We start from the raw sequence: 18548 nt of genomic DNA, 5'->3' as shown, positions 1-18548 counted from the left end.
AAACACTTGAAATAGATCACTGTAATGACTATATAATATGAGTTTCCCCTTTTTGTATTGAATTACTGAAATTAATTAACTTTTTGATGATATTCTAATTTATTGAGATGCACTTGTACTGCCATAGATGTACGTCTCAATGTATCACATGAAAAACCTTTCTGCGCTGGGTCTCAAATCTAACAGTAACCTTGAATCAATGTGTCATACAGCCAAAGTACTTCTTGAATAGAATACACTTAGAAAGTACATTGAAAAAAAAAAAAAAATGCAAATAAAAACATAAATATTTATTTAAAATTAAATACAATTTCAACCTTACATTTCTACTTCAGTAACACAAAAGTCAGGGCAATGTATTTTGATATTTAAGAGAGTTTATGTTGCATACTTAAAAACAACAAGGCCAAGATTGGTCCCACATGCTATTCAGAAAACAAAAAACATGTACTGCATCTACGTATTACTACAGGACACACGGAGAATGGAGAAGCTCAGATGATTCTGGTTGGTGCAAATGCGGGAGGTAAGCAAAGAGTATCGGAGATTTCCCAGCCACAGGACATTGGTGCACAAATGGTTTCCTTCTCTTCAACTTGATATAATCCTTTCTCCAGCAGCTGAACAGCTTCCCTGGAAAAGACAGATCACAATAGAGTTTAGGTTTTTGTGAGGTTTCATTTCAACTAAACCTTAACCACATTGTTTCAGGAGTACATTTTAGAATATGGTTAACATATTGCTGGCTTAAAGGGACTGTCACCAGGTTTGCTTATTTTCTACCCCATCTGAAAGCAGCCTAATGTAGAGACAAAAGTTCTGATGCCAGTGATGGATCGCTTTCAAAGCCGAGCAAGCAGCCCATTTAAAAATCCCTGTTTTATCTACTGCAGATCTACCAATACTCTGACTGCTGAGCTCTGTATAACCCCGCCCATACCACTGATTGGCAGCTTTCCGTGTACACTGTGCATAGGTAGAAAGCTGCCAGTCATTGGTGCGGTTCGGGGGGGGGCTATATGGAGTTCACAAATATGGAGGACTACCTGGTTCATTAGTCATCTAATGATAAATCACTGTTTTATCAGCAGGGGATAATCAAAACTAAAGAAAGCAGCCCAGTAATTGATATATCACTGGAATTCAGGTCTCCATATCTACATTATGTTCTGTTGTGTCTACAAAAGATGACATGATTTCAGCAAATGGCAAAATGCCCCATCTTCATTTATGACATGCACCTCACGACTGTTATTCCATGTGCATAATAGACAGCAGTGCTAAATTTGCACCACTCTGGACTGATCCACATCCAAAAAAACAATACGCTAGTCATCTGTGCTTTTTACGCCACTGAGTAAAATAAGTTTGTAGAAAAAAAAAAAAACCCCACACCAACCCACGAGCAAAAATATAAAAGTAGACTTTAAAAAAAAGGCACAAATTAACAGAATAAGGCGCAAATGAAAGATGCACAAATGCAATTGCTTGGGGGAATGTACTAATCTTACCAGGCTGCCCGTGGCATTGCATAGTGAATGCGGGATTGCTGGAAGCCGTTGAATGTAGAGGAGGCTGCCACTGTGTAAGCTCCCATGTTATCAAACAGGAGCCAGTCACCAACTTGGAGCTCCGGTAGCTGAAGATGCTCGGCTATGCGATCTAAGCCATCACATGTTGGTCCCCACAAGCTACTATTGTAGAATGGCTGATCTGGAGAGGGTTTCTGATGAGAAAATAAAGGACTTAATTAGCAAAAGAGATTAGAGTATCAATGTTTCTAAAGCAAGCTTGCAAAAATGTAAATGGTTATTCCCAAAATTACAAATGATCAGTTATCTCCTAATCATACGACATGGAATAACTTGCTGATTGGTGGGGATTTGGCCACTTAGACCCCAGCAATACCAAAAATGGGCCTCTGTAGAGCTCAGACTTTAATTCCATTAATTACATAGGTTGAAAAAAAAGACCTAGGTCCATCTAGTTCAACCTTCCTCCACTAATTATACATTTTGTCCCCAAGTCACTTATAACCAACAATGTTGTGTGCACTGAAGAAATGATCCTGCTTTTTTTTTTTTTTTTAAAAGCTGTTATAGTATCATTACTACCTCTTGTGGTAGGGCATTCCACAGTCTGACTGCTCTAACTGTAAAGAACCCTTTCCTATTTAGCTGTCGGAATCGCTTTTCTTCCACTCAGTGTATGTCCCCTGGTCCTTAGTATTGTCTTTGGAAGAAATAAGTCATGTGCCAGTCATTTATATCGACCACACATGTATTTAATTGATAATGAGACTGCCAGTAAAAGCAGAGCACTGTACTTGGTGGCTTTCTGTGGCAGTCTCAAAGAATGGAGAGAAGGCCAAGAATGTTGTTCTTCCCACTCCATTCAATAGGGAGCCTCCTTATCAAATAAGAGCGCCACATGTCATGAAACATACAGCATGTGTCAGTGGAATGTAATCTTGATATAAATGTTAGCAGTGCACATCAGTAAGGGGCTTTACACGGTAGCGATATCGGTACCGATATCGCTAGCGTGCGTACCCGCCCCCATCGTTTGTGCTACACGGGCATATAGCTGCCCGCGCGCACAAAAAAATCACGCTGCCCCCCGTCACACGGCTTACCTGCCCAGCAACGTCGCTCTGGCCAGCGATCCGCCTCCTTTCTAAGGGGGCGGGTCGTGCGGCGTCACACAGCAGGCGGCCAATTGAAGTGGAGGGGCGGAGATGAGCGGGACATAAACATCCCGCTCACCTCCTCCCGCATTGCCGATGGAGGCAGGTAAGGAGATGTTACTCGCTCCTGCGGTGTCACACAGTGATGTGTGCTGCCGCAGGAACGACGAACATCGCTAATGAGAGGTGAACGATTTTTTTGTTTTAGGACGACCTCTCCGCGGCAAACGATTTTGGCCGCTTTTGAGATCGTTTTACATCGCACATAAGTGTCACACGCTGCGATATCGTTAATGATGCCGGATGTGCGTCACTAATGACGTGACCCCGACGATAAACCATTAACGATATCGTAGCGTGTAAAGCCCCCTTAAGTCTTGTGTACTCCCATGTTAAAAAACAAAAAAACAAACATTTGTTCACCAGCTTTAAATATAGGCATCACCCATGCAAAATAGGCAGAGAAATGTATCTCAACATACCTTGTGAAGAATAGGTTTAGGATGAGCATGGTCAAAAAAGATACAGTTGAACGACCCGTAAACACCATCATTAACATAATACATGATATTCTTGTTAGGACAAAATTCTTCATCTAAAAACAAAACAAAAAGTTATGGTCAATTAAAGGACAGGAAATAAGATCATAAGGAAATCTGATCTAAATATCCCATTACCAACTGTGCCACAAGAATAACTAAAATATAGAACAATCATTCTATTAAGCTAATGTCTGCTACTATATACAAATAGATAATCACATTTAATTGTGCCTTTTTTAGGCCACAAAATATTACATTAAAAATATAGCACTGGTGGGAGATTTCGTAAAAGTATGATACAATATGAAGATCAGATTGATGAAGGTGTCAAGCCTTCACCAATCAACTGATCAAGTGAATGGGGGTTCAGTTTACATACCAAGCACATTCACATCGAACCGGGTAACAAGGCTCAGTCCAACTCCCTTTAATAGGGCTGAGCAGCAGAGACATGCAGTACCAGCTCTGACTGACCCATCTCAAGGATAGAATAATATTAAAGCCAAGAACCCAATTAGGGCTCGTGCGCTTGTTGCGTTGTGTCACTGCAGAAAATTCTGTAGCGATTTGACAGCTCATGTGTGATTCAAATCGCTGCAGAAACACTGCATAATGGATGTAGTGTATCTGTAGAATAAGGGCTTATGCGCATGTTGCGGAAATGCATGCGTCCTCTGCACAATGAAGATTGTGCATGATACATGCGCATGAAGCTTTCATGAACGCAGCGATTTGGGTGCTAAAATTTTGACCCAAATCCGTGCGTTCCTAAAAGCAGCATGTCAATTATTCCGTACGCTATGGATGCAGCTCCCACTGTCTATGGTGGAGAGGCAGCAGCCATAGCGCGTTAAAAAAAAAAAAAAAAAAAAAAATCGGCTTTTTTCTACAAATAAACCCTGCATCCATTATGCAGTATTTCTGCAGCGATTTGACGCACACATGTGCTGTCAAATCGCTGCAGAATATTCAGCAGTTACGTGCGCATTAGCCCTAAAAGCCGATTTCATACGCTATAGATGCTGCCTCTCCCATAGACAGAATGGGAGCTGCATCCAAAGCGCACGAAATAAGTGACATGCTGCTTTTTTAACACAGTGATTGTCAAATTTTTAACACTCAAATCGCTGCGTTCAAGGAAAAAAATCGTGCGCACAGATTATGTACATTCATTCATAAATTGTGCTGGGGATGCAGGACACATGCGCTTATTCTGCAGTGCTAAACGCTGCGTAAATTAAAGAGAACCTGACATTGGGCTCATGCTGCCTAGAATCATTGGCATCATGAAGCAGATACCTGTTGCCTTACTGCATCCATATTTAAGTGTAATATATATTAGATATATCCATAACTCTATCAGGGAGAAGCCACCAGAGAACGGCAACAATGCTGGCAGTGCATCCCAAACTGCATCTTAGCAAAAAAAAAAAAAAAAAAAAAAAAAAAAAAAAAAAAAAAAAAAGCTACGGAGAAAACCTGTTTTGTTTTTTTTCACTGTGATAGGAAGAACAATGCAGAAACAATTGACATGTCAATTGCTTGGTGCAGTTTTTTTTCTGCATGGAAAAAAAAAAACAAACAAACAAAATCCTGCAACGTGTGCACAACACTTCAGAATTCTCACACTATGCTGGGATGTGTTTTCCCTTGCAGTTTTATTAAAATCTGCAAGACAAAGAAGGGAATTTTGTTACTTACCGTAAATTCCTTTTCTTCTAGCTCTTATTGGGAGACCCAGACAATTGGGTGTATAGCTACTGCCTCCGGAGGCCACACAAAGTATTACACTAAAAAGTGTAAGGCCCCTCCCCTTCTGGCTATACACCCCCCGTGGAATCACGGGTTCTCCAGTTTTAGTGCCAAAGCAAGAAGGAGGAAAGCCAATAACTGGTTTAAACAAATTAACTCCGAATAACATCGGAGAACTGACAAACCGTTCAACATGAACAACATGTGTACCCGCAAACAAAACCAAAAATCCCGAAGGACAACAGGGCGGGTGCTGGGTCTCCCAATAAGAGCTAGAAGAAAAGGAATTTACGGTAAGTAACAAAATTCCCTTCTTCTTCAGCGCTCTATTGGGAGACCCAGACAATTGGGACGTTCAAAAGCTGTCCCTGGGTGGGTAAAGAAATACCTCTTGTCAGAGCTGCAAGACAGCGCCCCCCTACTGGGAAGCCACCGCCGCCTGCAGGACTCTTCTACCTAGGCTGGCATCCGCCGAAGCATAGGTATGCACCTGATAATGTTTGGTGAAAGTGTGCAGACTGGACCAGGTAGCTGCCTGGCACACCTGTTGAGCCGTAGCCTGGTGGCGTAATGCCCAGGACGCACCCACGGCTCTGGTTGAATGGGCCTTCAGCCCTGATGGAACCGGAAGTCCAGCCGAACGGTAGGCTTCCAGAATTGGTTCTTTGATCCATCGAGCCAGGGTGGCTTTAGAAGCCTGCAATCCCTTGCGCGGACCAGCGACAAGGACAAAAAGTGCCTCGGAGCGGCGCAAGGGCGCCGTGCGGGAGATGTAGATTCTGATTGCTCTGACCAGATCTAACAAATGCAAATCCTTTTCATACCGGTGAACCGGATGAGGACAGAAAGAAGGTAAGCAAATGTCCTGATTTAGATGGAAATCAGATACTACTTTAGGAAGAAATTCTGGAGTGGGGCGCAAAACCACCTTGTCCTGGTGGACCACCAGGAAAGGAGCCTTGGATGACAGTGCTGCCAGCTCAGACACTCTCCGAAGAGACGTGATCGCCACTAGAAACACCACTTTCTGTGACAGGCGAGAAAAGGAAACCTCTTTCAAAGGCTCGAAAGGCGGCTTCTGTAGAGCAACTAGTACCCTATTCAGATCCCATGGATCTAACGGCCGCCTGTACGGGGGTACAATATGACAAACCCCCTGTAGAAACGTGCGCACCTTAGACAGACGTGCCAGACGCTTCTGAAAAAACACTGATAGTGCCGAGACTTGCCCTTTAAGTGAGCCAAGCGACAAGCCTTTTTCTAACCCCGATTGTAGGAAGGAAAGAAGAGTAGGCAATGCAAATGGCCAGGGAGACACTCCCTGAGCAGAGCACCATGATAAGAAAATCTTCCACGTCCTGTGGTAGATCTTGGCAGACGTGGGCTTCCTAGCCTGCCTCATGGTAGCAACAACTCCTTGAGACAATCCTGCACACGCTAGGATCCAGGATTCAATGGCCACACAGTCAGGTTCAGGGCAGCAGAATTCTGATGGAAAAACGGCCCTTGGGACAGTAAGTCTGGCCGGTCTGGAAGTGACCACGGTCGGCCGACCGTGAGATGCCACAGATCCGGGTACCACGATCTCCTCGGCCAGTCTGGGGCGACGAGTATGACGCGGGTGCAATCGGATCTGATCTTGCGCAACACTCTGGGCAAGAGTGCCAGAGGCGGGAATACATATGGGAGTCGGAACTGCGACCAATCTTGGACCAAGGCGTCTGCCGCCAGAGCCCTTTGATCGCGCGACCGCGCCATGAATGCCGGGACCTTGTGGTTGTGCCGAGACGCCATGAGGTCGACGTCCGGCACCCCCCACCGGCGACAGATTTCCTGAAACACGTCCGGGTGAAGGGACCATTCCCCTGCGTCTATCCCTTGGCGACTGAGGAAGTCTGCTTCCCAGTTTTCTACGCCCGGGATGTGTACCGCGGATATGGTGGATGCTGTGTCCTCCACCCACGTCAGAATCCGCCTGACTTCCTGGAAGGCTTGCCGACTGCGCGTCCCTCCTTGGTGGTTGATGTATGCCACCGCTGTGGAGTTGTCCGACTGGATTCGGATCTGCCTTCCTTCCAGCCACTGCTGGAAGGCTAGAAGTGCCAGATACACTGCTCTGATCTCCAGAACATTGATCTGCAGGGTGGACTCTTGCTGAGTCCACGTCCCCTGAGCCCTGTGGTGGAGAAAGACTGCTCCCCACCCTGACAGACTCGCGTCTGTCGTGACCACTGCCCAGGATGGAGGTAGGAAGGATCTTCCCTGTGACAATGAGTTGGGCAGAAGCCACCATTGCAGAGAGTCCTTGGCCGCCTGAGAAAGGGAGACTTCTCTGTCCAGGGATGTCGACTTCCCGTCCCATTGGCGAAGAATGTCCCATTGAAGAGGACGCAGATGAAACTGCGCAAAGGGAACTGCTTCCATGGCTGCCACCATCTTCCCTAGGAAGTGCATGAGGCGCCTCAAGGAGTGCGACTGGCCCTGAAGAAGCGACCGCACCCCTATCTGTAGTGACCTCTGCTTGGTCAGCGGAAGCTTCACTATCGCTGATAGAGTATGGAACTCCATGCCAAGAAACGTTAGAGACTGAGTTGGTGACAGATTTGACTTTGCAAAGTTGATGATCCACCCGAAAGACTGGAGAGTCTCCAGCGTAACATTCAGGCTGAGTTGGCATGCCTCCTGAGAGGGTGCCTTGACAAGTAGATCGTCCAGATAAGGGATCACGGAGTGTCCCTGGGAGTGCAAGACTGCTACCACTGCCGCCATGACTTTGGTGAAAACCCGTGGGGCTGTCGCCAGACCGAATGGCAGAGCTACGAACTGAAGATGTTCGTCTCCTATTACCAAACGTAGAAAACGTTGGTGCTCTGTAGCAATTGGTACGTGGAGATACGCATCCTTGATGTCTATTGATGCCAGAAAATCTCCTTGAGACATTGACGCAATGACAGACCGGAGGGATTCCATCCGGAACCTCCTGGCGTTCACATGCTTGTTGAGCCTTTTTAGGTCCAGAACAGGACGGAAGGAGCCGTCCTTTTTTGGAACCACAAAGAGATTGGAGTAAAACCCTCGCCCTCGTTCCTGAGGGGGGACAGGGATTACCACTCCTTCTGCTCTTAGTGAGCTCACCGCCTGCAGAAGGGCATCCGCTCGGTCGGGATGTGGGGAGGTTCTGAAGAACCGAGGTGGAGGACGGGAACTGAACTCGATTCTGTACCCGCGCGACAAAATGTCTGTCACCCACCGGTCTTTGACCAGTGACAGCCAAATGCCGCAAAAACGGGAAAGCCTGCCACCGACCGAGGATGCGGAGGGAGGCGGCTGAAAGTCATGAGGAAGCCGCTTTGGAAACGGTTCCTCCGTTTGCTTTCTTGGGTCGTGAGTGAGCCCGCCATGAATCAGAGCTCCTTTGTTCTTTCTGCGTCCCTTTGAATGAGGAAAATTGGGCCTTGCCTGAGCCTCGAAAGGGCCGAGACCTCGGCTGCCACTTTTTCTGCTGAGGTTTGTTTGATCTGGGCTGGGGTAAGGACGAGTCTTTACCCTTGGACTGTTTGATGATTTCAGCGAGCTGCTCGCCAAACAGTCTATCTCCAGATAATGGCAAGTTGGTTAAACATTTTTTGGAACTAGCATCTGCTTTCCAGTCCTTTAACCACAATGCTCTGCGCAACACTACGGAGTTGGCGGACGCCAACGACGTACGGCTCGTAGATTCCAGAACCGCGTTGATAGCGTAGGTCGCAAACGCAGACATTTGTGAGGTTAGGGTCGACACCTTTGGCACTGCTGGCTGCATGACAGCCTCTACCTGTGCCAACCCAGCTGAAATAGCTTGGAGTGCCCACACGGCCGCGAATGCAGGGGCAAACGACGCGCCGATAGTTTCATAGATAGACTTCAACCAAAGGTCCATCTGTCTGTCGTTGGCGTCTTTAAGTGAAGCGCCATCCTCTACCGCGACTATAGATTTTGCCGCAAGCTTGGCAATAGGGGGATCCACTTTTGGACACTGGGTCCAGCGTTTGATCACGTCAGGGGAAAACGGATAACGTGTATCCCTAGCGCGTCTGGAAAAACGCTTGTATGGCTGAGCGTGGTGTTTCTGGATAGATTCTCTGAAGTCAGAGTGGTCTAAAAAGGCACTCAATTTACGCTTGGGATACAAGAAATGGAATTTCTCCTGCTGTGCAGCAGCTTCCTCTGCTGAGGGAGCTGGGGGAGAAATATCCAACGCACTATTGATGGCCGAAATAAGGTCATTGACCATAGCGTCACCATCAGGGGTATCCAAATTGAGAGTGGTCTCATGGTCCGAAACCTGACCACTTTCTTCAGTCTCATCATAGAGAGACTCATCCCTGTGAGACCCTGAACAATGTGATGATGTGGAGGGTCTGTCTAAGCGAGCTTGCTTGGGCTGGCTGGGGCCGTCATCTGAGTCAGAGCCATCAGCCTGTGATACATGAGAGCCCCTTGAAGTACAGACTCGCTCCAATTGAGGGGGACCAGGGGGCAAGGACACAGCCGTGTCCGGAGCCTGAGTAATTGGCCTGGTTTGCAAGGCCTCAAGGATTTTTGTCATAGTGACAGCCATCTGACCAGCCAAAACTGCAAAATCTGTCCCTGTTACTGGGGCAGGACTTACAGGCGTCTCTGCCTGGGTTACTACTGCCACCTCCGGCTGACGAAGCGTTACAGGCACGGAACATTGCACACAATGGTGGTCAGTGGAGCCTGCCGGTAGATCAGTCCCACAAACAGTACAGACAGTGTACACAGCCCGCGCCTTGGGACCCTTGCGTTTTGTGGAGGACATGTTGCTGTCTCCTCAGCGCAATATGGGGTCTATAGCCAAGAAGCGCCCTACAGTGCAAATATATATACAATATCTATATGGCACCAGAAGAAAGTACACAAATAGAATCACTGTGGCACAAGAGGGGCTTTCAGCCTGCTTACCGCCCGCCTCAGAGCGGGTGTGTGGCCGCCAGACGCCCTGTCTGAGTCTCCCAGAGCCTGCCTGCCTGTCCCCAGCCGGACCGCATGAATAATGGCTACCGGCGTCCTGTGAGGAAGAGGGGCGGCTCTGGGCGTTCCTAAACGAAGAGCGGGAAAGCGTGCTCTCACTGTGCCTCGTGAGGGGGCTGGAGCATGTAAATCAAGCTCCAGCCCCCGGCGCTGGCCATTGCACAGCGTCTCTCCTCCGCCCTGATTGACAGGGCGGAGGCGGGAACGAAGCGGCGCTAGGCCGCAAAAGCCGGGAAGTAAAGTTAGGAGCGCCGCCGCCGTAAAAGCGCGGTCGGCGCTCTGTCCCCGGCGCCCTGCATGTCGCAGTTGCGCCCCGCCGCAGGAGCGGTCGGCGCTAGTTCCCAAACACATAACCCGTCACCCAGCCATAACTAAGGTGACACAACCCCATTGCTTATGTCCCCGGCGCACTATAACGCCCAGCAAGTCTGGAGCGTTCTGTGCCTGCCGGGGACACCGAGTACCTGACAGATGCAGGGCCATGTCCCTGACTGTACCAATGCTCGACATCCATCAGGTTCGTTCTGGGTCTGTGGATGGAGCCCGGCCTCAGGGCTTTGTGGCCGGAAGGATCCCACTTCCACAGAGCCCTCCAGGGGGATGTGGAAGGAAAAACAGCATGTGGGGCTCCAGCCTCTGTACCAGCAATAGGTACCTCAACCTTTCAAGCACCATCTGGTGAGAAGGGAGCATGCTGGGGGCGCTATATGTGCCCACTTTTCTTCCATCCGAGTAGTTAGCAGCTACTGCTGACTACACACTGTGGAGCTATGCGTGGATGTATGACCTCCTTCACACACAAAGCTAAAACTGGAGAACCCGTGATTCCACGGGGGGTGTATAGCCAGAAGGGGAGGGGCCTTACACTTTTTAGTGTAATACTTTGTGTGGCCTCCGGAGGCAGTAGCTATACACCCAATTGTCTGGGTCTCCCAATAGAGCGCTGAAGAAGAAGGGAATTTTGTTTACTTACCGTAAATTCCTTTTCTTCTAGCTCCAATTGGGAGACCCAGACAATTGGGTGTATAGCTATTGCCTCCGGAGGCCACACAAAGTATTACACTTAAAAGTGTAAGGCCCCTCCCCTTCTGGCTATACACCCCCAGTGGGATCACTGGCTCACCAGTTTTAGTGCCAAAGCAAGAAGGAGGAAAGCCAATAACTGGTTTAAAGACCAATTCAATCCGAGGAAACATCGGAGAACTGAACCATACCACATGAACAACATGTGTACCCGAAAAAACAGAAAAACCCCGAGAAAACAGGGCGGGTGCTGGGTCTCCCAATTGGAGCTAGAAGAAAAGGAATTTACGGTAAGTAAACAAAATTCCCTTCTTCTTTTTCGCTCCTAATTGGGAGACCCAGACAATTGGGACGTCCAAAAGCAGTCCCTGGGTGGGTAAAAGAATACCTCGTGATAGGGCCGTCAAACAGCCCTTTCCTACAGGTGGGCAATCGCCGCCTGAAGGACTTATCTACCTAGGCTGGCGTCTGCCGAAGCGTAGGTATGCACCTGAAAATGCTTGGTAAAAGTATGCAGACTCAATCAGGTAGGTGCCTGACACACCTGCTGAGCCGTAGCCTGGTGCCGTAATGCCCAGGATGCATCCACGGCTCTGGTAGAATGGGCCTTCAGCCTTGAGAGAACCAGAAGCCCAGTAGAACTGTAGGTTTCAAGAATTGGTTCCTCGATCCCCCGAGCCAGGGTGGATTCAGAAGCTTGCGACTGTTTACGCCGACCAGCGACAAGGACAAAGAGTGCATCCGGGTGGCGCAGGAGCGCCATGCGGGAAGTAGAACCTGAGTGCTCTCACCAGAACCAACAGATGCAAATCCTTCTGAAATTGATGGACTGGACGAGGACACAAAGAAGGTGAGGTGATATCCTGATTGATATGAAAGTGGGATACCACCTTAGGGAGAAATTCCGGAATCGGACGCAGAACTACCCTGTCCTGGTGAAGGACCAGGAAGGGAGATTTGTATGAGAGCGTTGCTAGCTCGGAAACTCTCCTAAGAGACGAGACCGTTACTAGAAGGCCACTTCCCGAGAAAAGCGGGAAGGGAGACCTCTTTCAAAGGCTCGAAAGGCGGCATCTGGAGAGCAATTAGAACCTTGTTCAGATCCCAGGGCTCTAACGGCCGCCTGTACGGAGTGCTGAGAAGACAAACTCCCCGTAGGAACGTGCGTACCTGAGGAAGTCGTTTCTGAAAAAATACAGATAGCGCTGAGACTTGTCCCTAAAGGGAACTGAGCGACAACCCTTTTTCCAACCTAGATTGCAGGAAGGAAGGAAACAGACGATGCAACCGGCCAGGGAGAAACACCCTGCGCCGAGCACCGAGATAAGAATATCTTCCACGTCCTGTGGTCAATCTTGGCGGACGTTGGTATGCTAGCCTGTCTCATGGTGGCAACCACGTCCTGAGGTAATCCTGACGACACTAGGTTCCAGGACTCAAAGCCACACCATCAGGTTGAGGGCCGTAGAATTCAAATGGAAGAATGGCCCTTGAGACAGCCAGTCTGATTGGTCTGGTAGTGCCCCCGGTTAGCCTACCGTGAGGCACCACAGAACCGGGAACCACAACATCCTCGGCCAATCTGTAGCGACGAGGATGGCGCGGCCGCAGTCGGTCCTGATCTAACGCAGCACTCTGGGCAACAATGCCAGAGGTGGCACATAAGGTAGCTGGAACTGCGACCAATGCTGAACTAAGGCGTCTGCCGCCAGAGCTCGATGATTGTGAAACCGTGCCATGAAGCTGGCACATTGTTGTTGTGCCGTGACGCCATTAGATCGACGTCCGGCCTCTGTCAGCGGCGCCAGATCTCCTGAAACCCGTCCGGGTGAAGAGACCATACCCTTTCGGCCACACCCCGGCGACTTAGGAAGTCAGCTTCCTAGTTTTCCACGCCTGGGATGTGAACTGTGGATATGGTGGATGCCGTGTCTTCCACCCACATCAGAACCTGCCGGACTTCCTGGAAGGCTTGCCGGTTGCGCGTTCTTCCTTGGTGGTTGATGTATGCCACCGCTGTGGAGTTGTCCGACTGAAGTCGGATTTGCTTGCTTTCCAGCTGCTGTTGGAAGGTTTGTAGGGCAAGATACACTGCTCTGTGTTCAAGAACATTGATCTGAAGGGTGGACTCTTGCTGAGTCCACGTACCCTGAGCGCTGTGGTGGAGAAAAACTGCTCCCCACCCTGATAGACTCGCGTCTGTCGTAACTATCGCCCAGGATGGGGATAGGAAGGACCTGCTTTTTGACCATGAGGTGGGAAGAAGCCACCACCGTAGAGATTCCTTGGCCGCCTGAGAAAGAAAGACGACTCTGTTGAGGGAGGTCGACTCCCCGTCCCATTGGCGGAGAATGTCACATTGTAGTGGACGCAGATGAAACTGCGCGAAAAGAACTGCCTCCATTGCTACCATCTTACGTAGGAAGTGCATGAGGCGTCTTAATGTGTGCGACTGGTTCTTAAAGAAGAGATTGCAGCCCGTAGTGAATGCTGTTTGTCTAGCGGAAGCTTCACTATCGCTGAGAGAGTATGAAACTCCATGCCTAGATATGTTAGCGATAGGGTCGGGGTCGGATCTGACTTCAAAAAGTTGATGATCCACCCAAAACTCTAGAGAGTCTCCAGCGCAACGTTCGGGCAGTGTCGGCATGTTTCCTAAGAGAGTGCCTTGACAAGTAGATCGTCTAAATATGGGATCACAGAGTGACCCTGAGAGTGCAGGACTGTGACTACTGCTGCCCTGACCTTGGCGAAGACCAGTGGGACTGTCGCTAGCCGGAAGGTAGAGCTACGAACAGAAGGTGTTCGTCTCCTATAACGAAGCGTAGAAACGCTAGTGCTCTGGATCAATCGGCACGTGTGGATAAGCATCCTTGATGCCTAATGATGCTAGGAAATCTCCTTGGGACATTGAGGCGATGACATGGCGGAGGGATTCCATCCGGAACCGCCTGGTGTCCACGAGCTTGCTGAGCAGTTTTAGATCCAGAACGGGACGGAACGGCCCGTTCTTATAGGCACCGCAAATAATTTGGGGTAAAAACCGTGACCTTGTTCCTGAAGAGGAACGGGGGTCATCACTCTTTCTGCATATAGAGTGCACCCTGTTTGCAGAAGAGCAGCGGCTCGGCCGGGAGGTGGAGAAGTTCTGAAGAATCGAGCTGGAGGACGAGAAGTGAGCTCTATCCTGTACCCGTGAGACAGAATGTCTCACACCCAACGGTCATTGACCTATGGCAGCTAAATATCGCCAAGGCGGGAGAGCCTGCTACCGACCGAGGATGCGGAGAGAGGAGGCCGCAAGTCATGAGGAAGCCGCCTTGGAAGCGGGTTTTCAGACTGTCTCTTTTTTGGGCGTGACTGAGCCCGCCAAGAATCTGAGCTCCTCTGATCCTTTTGAGTCCACATTGGACGAGGAAAAATGGGACCTGCCCGAGCCTCGAAAAGACCGAAACCCCGACTGCCTCCTGCTCTGTTGGGGTTTGTTGTGTCCGGGCTGAGGAAAGGATGAATCCTTACCCCTGGACTGTTTAATGGTTACATCCAAACGCTCACCAAACAGTCGGTCAGCAGAAAAAGGCAACTGGTTAAGCACCCTTTTTTGGAAGCAGAATCTGCCTTCCATTCACTTAACGAGCAGACCAGGCTCTGCTTAAAAACACGGAGTAGCGGAGGCTACTGCCGCACGGTTCGCAGAGTCTAGGGCAACCTGAATCGCGTAAGAAACAAATGCAGACATTTGAGAGGTTAAGGATGCCACCTGCGGCACAGATGTACGTGTAACCGTGTCAATCTGTGTAAGACAAGCTGAAATAGCTTGGAGTGCCCCAAGGGTGAGAATGCTGGAGCCAACGGTGCGCCGACAGCCTCATAGATGGATTTAGACCAGAGATCCATCTGTCTGTCAGTGGCATCTTTAAGTGCAGCTCCATCTCCCACTGCAACTATGGATCTAGCTACAAGCCTGGAGATTGGAGGATGCCGCTTGGGACACTGGGTCCAGTCCTTGACCACGTCAGGGGGCAGGGATAACGTGTATCCTAAGCCGTTTGGAGAAGCGCATATCTGGATAAGTGTGGTGTTCCTGGACTGCCTCTCTGAAGGCAGAGTGGTCCAGAAAAATACGTGAAGCTGACTCCTCCACTGGAGGAGCTGGTTGAGAAATAACCAACATTCTATTGATGGACGCTATAAGATTATTCACTATGGCGTCACCATTAGGTGTATCCAGATTGAGAGCGGTCTCAGGATCAGAATCCTGAGCCGCTACTTCCGCCTCATTACACAGAGAGTCCTTCTGCTAGGACCCTGATGAAACCGAGGGCCGCTCATAGTGAGCCCGCTTAGGCTGTCTGGGACTGACGTCTGTGCAGAGCCGTGACTCTGGGATGCGTGTGACATTCCCGGAGCTGTTAGTTGTTCACACTGAGGGGGGCCATGGATCAATGATTCAACAGTGCCCATGTTGTGAGAGACATGTCCGGACTGCTAGGCTTCTAGTATCATAGCCATAGTCTCAGAAAATCTGTCAGTAAATACTGCAGACACCGTCCTCATCCTCTGGCCATTAGCAGAGACTCCGGCTGAGTTGGATACAATGGGGGTCTATGTAACCTGCCGGCCGTATAGCCGTACATGCTGTACCGGCTGCATAGAAAAACATGTGGTTCTGCACCTTTGTTTTACACAGAGAATATGCTGATAACTCCTCCGCACAATCCAGGAGGGTATATACAACGTGCGACCAAACAGTGCAATGTATATAGTACAAGCATATCTATAAGTGCACTTCTGCACTAGTGGGGTTAGCACCACAGGTGCTGCTTAACGCCTGTTGCAGCGATTGTGTGACTATCAGAATGCCAGGGTCTTCCACACTTGTCTCTGTATCGTACAGAAACTGATACTAATGGCTGCCGGCGTCCTGTGTAGAGAAGGAAGCCGTGGGCGTGCCTGAGAAAGTGCGGGAATCCGGTTTCACAGTGCACACAGTGAGAGGGGTGGAGTATGCAAAACATACTCCAGCTCTCAGCGCTGCTGTGCTATGCAGCGTCACGCCCCTACCCTGACTGTCAGGCCTGTGGGCGGTAACGAAGGGAGACTAGGCCCAGAAGCCGGGGACTCGAGTTAATAAGCGCGGCCGGCATATCAGTGCTGGCCGGCGCGGAAGTCCCCGGCGCACCACAAATCCCAGCGGCGCCTTAAATAAAAACGGCAGCGGCGGTTAGCGCGGTAGTCACCCAATACACTAACACACCCAGCAACGCTGTGGTGTGCGATGGCACTAGTGCGGACAGCGCCGCTGTCCCTGGCGCACTAACACACCCAGCAGTGCTGACGTGTGTCTGCGCGGTCCCCACAGGGACACAGAGTACCTCCATGTAGCAGGGCCATGTCCCTGAAGATACTCCGCTCCATGTCCAGCAGATACCAGGGGCTGTGGATGGAGCACGGTCTCAGTGCCTGGAGACCGATAGAATCCCACTTCACCCAGAGCCCTGTAAAAAGGGATGGGGAAGGAAGCAGCATGTGGGCTCCAGCCTCCGTACCCGCAATGGGTACCTCAACCTTAACAAACACCTCCGACATGAAGTGGGGTGAGAAGGGAGCATGCTGGGAGCCCTGTATGGGCCCTCTTTTCTTCCATCCGACATAGTCAGCAGCTGCTGCTGACTAAACAGTGGAGCTATGCGTGGATGTGTTGCCTCCTTCGCACAAAGCACAAAACTGGTGAGCCAGTGATCCCACTGGGGGTGTATAGCCAGAAGGGGAGGGGCCTTACACTTTTAAGTGTAATACTTTGTGTGGCCTCCGGAGGCAATAGCTATACACCCAATTGTCTGGGTCTCCCAATTAGGAGCGAAAAAGAAAATGCATGTGCACACGGCCTTATACTAATTACTAAATAAAGACCCTATAAACATAGAAGGAAATGTGCATTCCACTCTTCCCCACTTAGATACGAAACGCACATTCACTGAAGTGCGAAAAGAAAAAAGTGCTGAGCCATTTCCAGTTCATTTCCTAGAATATGCATCATTAATGAATGCTGCTGGAAGCTTTTGTGCCGAGGCAATTCTTAGTGTAGGACATACCATCTGATCCAGAGTTGTCCAAGTGCACTTCCTTCTTCGCAATGATGTTTACGGCCAGAGAGAAAGCGGATGCTACGTAGTATCTTCCGGGTTCAGCAATGATCTCCACAGCCGAGCCTTCTGGGAAGTACAGGTCCAGTGCTGGGTTTACCACAGCTGAAATCTGTTTATGAAATACAGGTTCATTTATTTCCCCACATACAGGCGGACATCCACAATATGTTCTCCAATTCTATCTAAGATTAGATTCTTACCTCTTCAAATCGAATTCTTGATTCATCTGTCCCAGGGAAGCCCCCTCCAATATCCAGCAGCCACATCTTATACCCAAACTCTGATGCCATTTCAAACACCAGCCTGGCATCGGAAATGGATTGCACATATGCCCTGGGATCGCTGCAGCCACTGCCCACATGGAAGCTGAAATCAAATGGTCACATTTTAGCTGCCGGCAAAAACAATGACACTTGCTACAAATTGTGAGCGCTGCAGGTAAATAATGCTGCAGACATTCGCTAAATGTACAGGTCGCTAACATCTAAATGACCCCACCATCTAAGATATAACAAGCAGAGTTGAGCGAGTACCTAAATATTTGTACTCACTATACTTGTAACGAGTACTGACTAATGCTCACGAATTCAGTCTGAATAGTGTGTGCATTTCAAGTCAATGGGGAAAAAAAAAAACAAAAAAAAAAAACGCAAAGTAACGAGTAACCCGAATGCTGTACTTTTTGTGCGAATAGCAAACAGTGCGGCATTCGGGTCTCGTTACATTGAGAGTATTCCCCATTGTCTTGCATTGCACACACTATTCAGACTGAATATGCGAGTATTAGACAGTACTCGTTAGGAGCATCACGAGTACAAATAGTTAGGTAATCGCTCAACTCTAATAACAAGAGTCTAGTTGGCAGTAGCTGTACTAATATATAAACCCAAACACAGTGCTCTGGATATACAGCTTACCTAACGCCAATCACATCAACGTTTAGATTCTTAGCCATTTCAAGAAGCCGCCTGCAGGATTTTAAGGGAGCCCCAAATTTCACACTAAGTCGGGAAGAAGACTTGGAGTCATCTGTAGCTATGCGAAGAACCATCCTGCAAACAGAAAATATCTGTTAGGTGTTGGAAGCTCTAGACAGTTTTCATATAAGAGTGATGTAGTCTCCCATCAATAAACTACTAGGCTTTTCAGTAGCAGGTACATACTTCGCATTCGGGTGGCTTCGGGACACTTTCGATAACTCGACTTCATTGTCAAATGTCATCATCTGGACTCCATTCTTGGCAGCAAACTTAATCTGGGATATCTGCTTACATGGGTTGGCATAAATGATGTTTTCTGGGCTCACACCTAAGCTCTGGACTAATTCAATCTCTGCCTGTGGAAGGACAAAGAGTAGAGAGT

The 18548-nt window shown here is 49.0% G+C and overlaps 1 protein-coding gene across 1 annotated transcript in view; it reads right to left on the bottom strand.

Moving 5' to 3' along the window:
• Positions 1-359: 359 nt before the first annotated feature.
• AZIN2 (antizyme inhibitor 2) overlaps positions 360-18548 on the bottom strand; it is a 25533-nt gene continuing 7344 nt past the window's right edge. The window contains exons 5-11 of the mRNA XM_075336181.1: positions 18350-18522; positions 18104-18238; positions 17387-17552; positions 17133-17295; positions 3169-3281; positions 1512-1726; positions 360-633 (exon numbers count right to left, since the gene is read on the bottom strand). Of these exons, the coding sequence (XP_075192296.1) occupies positions 495-633; positions 1512-1726; positions 3169-3281; positions 17133-17295; positions 17387-17552; positions 18104-18238; positions 18350-18522 (1104 nt within the window). The 3' untranslated portion in view covers positions 360-494. The remainder of the gene's footprint in view (positions 634-1511; positions 1727-3168; positions 3282-17132; positions 17296-17386; positions 17553-18103; positions 18239-18349; positions 18523-18548) is intronic.

Source organism: Anomaloglossus baeobatrachus, chromosome 2 (genome assembly GCF_048569485.1).
Source record: "Anomaloglossus baeobatrachus isolate aAnoBae1 chromosome 2, aAnoBae1.hap1, whole genome shotgun sequence".
Taxonomy (NCBI): Eukaryota; Metazoa; Chordata; class Amphibia; order Anura; family Aromobatidae; genus Anomaloglossus; species Anomaloglossus baeobatrachus.
The sequence above is the reverse complement of the archived record's forward strand: the minus strand, read 5'-3'. Positions and strand labels throughout refer to the sequence as shown.